The 1,509-nt window shown below is 45.3% G+C and overlaps 1 protein-coding gene across 3 annotated transcripts in view; it reads left to right on the top strand.

Moving 5' to 3' along the window:
* The first annotated feature begins 227 nt into the window (after positions 1-227).
* The window catches only part of LOC103379541 (guanine nucleotide-binding protein G(o) subunit alpha-like), a 58,626-nt gene continuing 57,344 nt past the window's right edge, over positions 228-1,509 (top strand). For 2 of the 3 annotated variants that reach the window (XM_025056372.1, XM_025056371.1), the window contains exon 1: positions 228-952. In XM_025056372.1, coding sequence (XP_024912140.1) covers positions 835-952 — 118 coding nt within the window. In that variant the 5' untranslated portion in view covers positions 228-834. The remainder of the gene's footprint in view (positions 953-1,509) is intronic. The other variant, XM_017033002.2, reaches the window with a different exon arrangement.

Raw genomic sequence — 1,509 nt, 5'->3', positions numbered from 1 at the left:
TAATATTTTTGGGGAATTTCCTCAAAATGTTTAGACTGAAAATTAATTAATTGGCTTAATTAGTGCAGGAAGTACAGGAATCACCACCAGGCTGCGCCACTTAGCGTGTGGATACTCACTCTCTCTCTCTCTCTCTCTTGCTCTCTCTCTCCCTTTTTTTTACACGTTTTGACGTCACCAACCTGCAATTTCGACGAATGAACTGAGAAAGGACGACCGAGCCCTTGCCGGAACTACCGGGCGGCAGCAGAAGCACAGCAGCAGAGGCAGCAAGTCGAGCGACCGTGAAGTTAAAAAAAAAACACCCCGTGAAGAAGGTGCCAGAAGGTGAAGAACCTCCTCCTCCGCCGCCGCCGTGAGAACCACAACCGGACGATGCGAACAGACGAGCATTAACGCAGCCACAGTGTGAGGAGAAGCAGCCGTTAGTGACGGAGAAGACACGGGACAAACGGACCTCACGCGACGTTTGAGAACCGAACTTGGGGGTTATTTTTTCCGCGGAGACCTCACCGTGTCTGTGTCATTTTCTTCTGTTCAAACCCAGTGGATCATTTTGATTTTTTTTTTTTTGGTTTTTTTTTGTGTGTGTATGTAAATGCAGTAACGTTGTCGTGTTCCGGGCGTGAGCGACTGAGACAGAGGGAGCTGCCCAGAGAGACTGAGGGATATCACCGACAGGGAGGGAAACAAAACACCTACGTTCACGTTTAAATACAGGATTCGAAGCCTTCTTCTCCCCCTCCCCTCTTCCTTCTCATTAACGATCCCGTTCGTGTTTTTTTTTCGTGGATTCCGGTACCGGTAAAGGCTATCAAGCTGTGTTCTCTAACCATGGGATGTACTCTTAGCGCAGAGGAGAGGGCGGCTCTGGACCGGAGCAAAGCCATCGAGAAGAACCTGAAGGAGGATGGACTGACCGCGGCCAAAGACGTGAAGCTGCTGCTGTGTGGTAAGACAAGACAAGACAAGACAAGACCTCCACCTCCCTGTGGAGGAGAGACACGGTGAACCGTGATGGATTAGGTGTGGTGATGGTGGTGGGCGTTCGGTTCAGACCCGATCCTCAGAAGGATCGAAGGATCGAAGCAGAAATTATCGTTGTTTTTATATATATATATATAATCTCTAATAATAAACCGATAAAAGACCAGGATCTTAATGTCTTCACCTGCTGCTGGTGCAATTCCACTTTTTTTTTTTTTTAAAAAAAATTAATGTCAAAATTATTCAATTTAACACCAGTTATTTCGTGTAAAAACGATCACTTCTTTTTTTTTTCTTTTTTTCTCCTCCCTACATGACAGGACTCTGAATATTTCATCATTTGACAGATTTTGAGGAAACCCCTCTTTTTTTTTCTTTCTTTTTTGTCACGTTCAGACTCCATTGTTCAGTCGAAGCCGAGTCGAGATAATAATAATAATAATAAAACACACAGTGTGTGTGTGTGTGTGTGTGTGTTTATGATTAACCAAACACAGCAGGGCAGGTGAGAAGGTGGGACTT

This window comes from Cynoglossus semilaevis, chromosome 6 (genome assembly GCF_000523025.1).
Source record: "Cynoglossus semilaevis isolate Cse_v1.0 chromosome 6, Cse_v1.0, whole genome shotgun sequence".
NCBI lineage: Eukaryota > Metazoa > Chordata > Actinopteri > Pleuronectiformes > Cynoglossidae > Cynoglossus > Cynoglossus semilaevis.
Note: the sequence above shows the minus strand (reverse complement) of the source record. Positions and strands in the feature narration are given on the sequence as shown.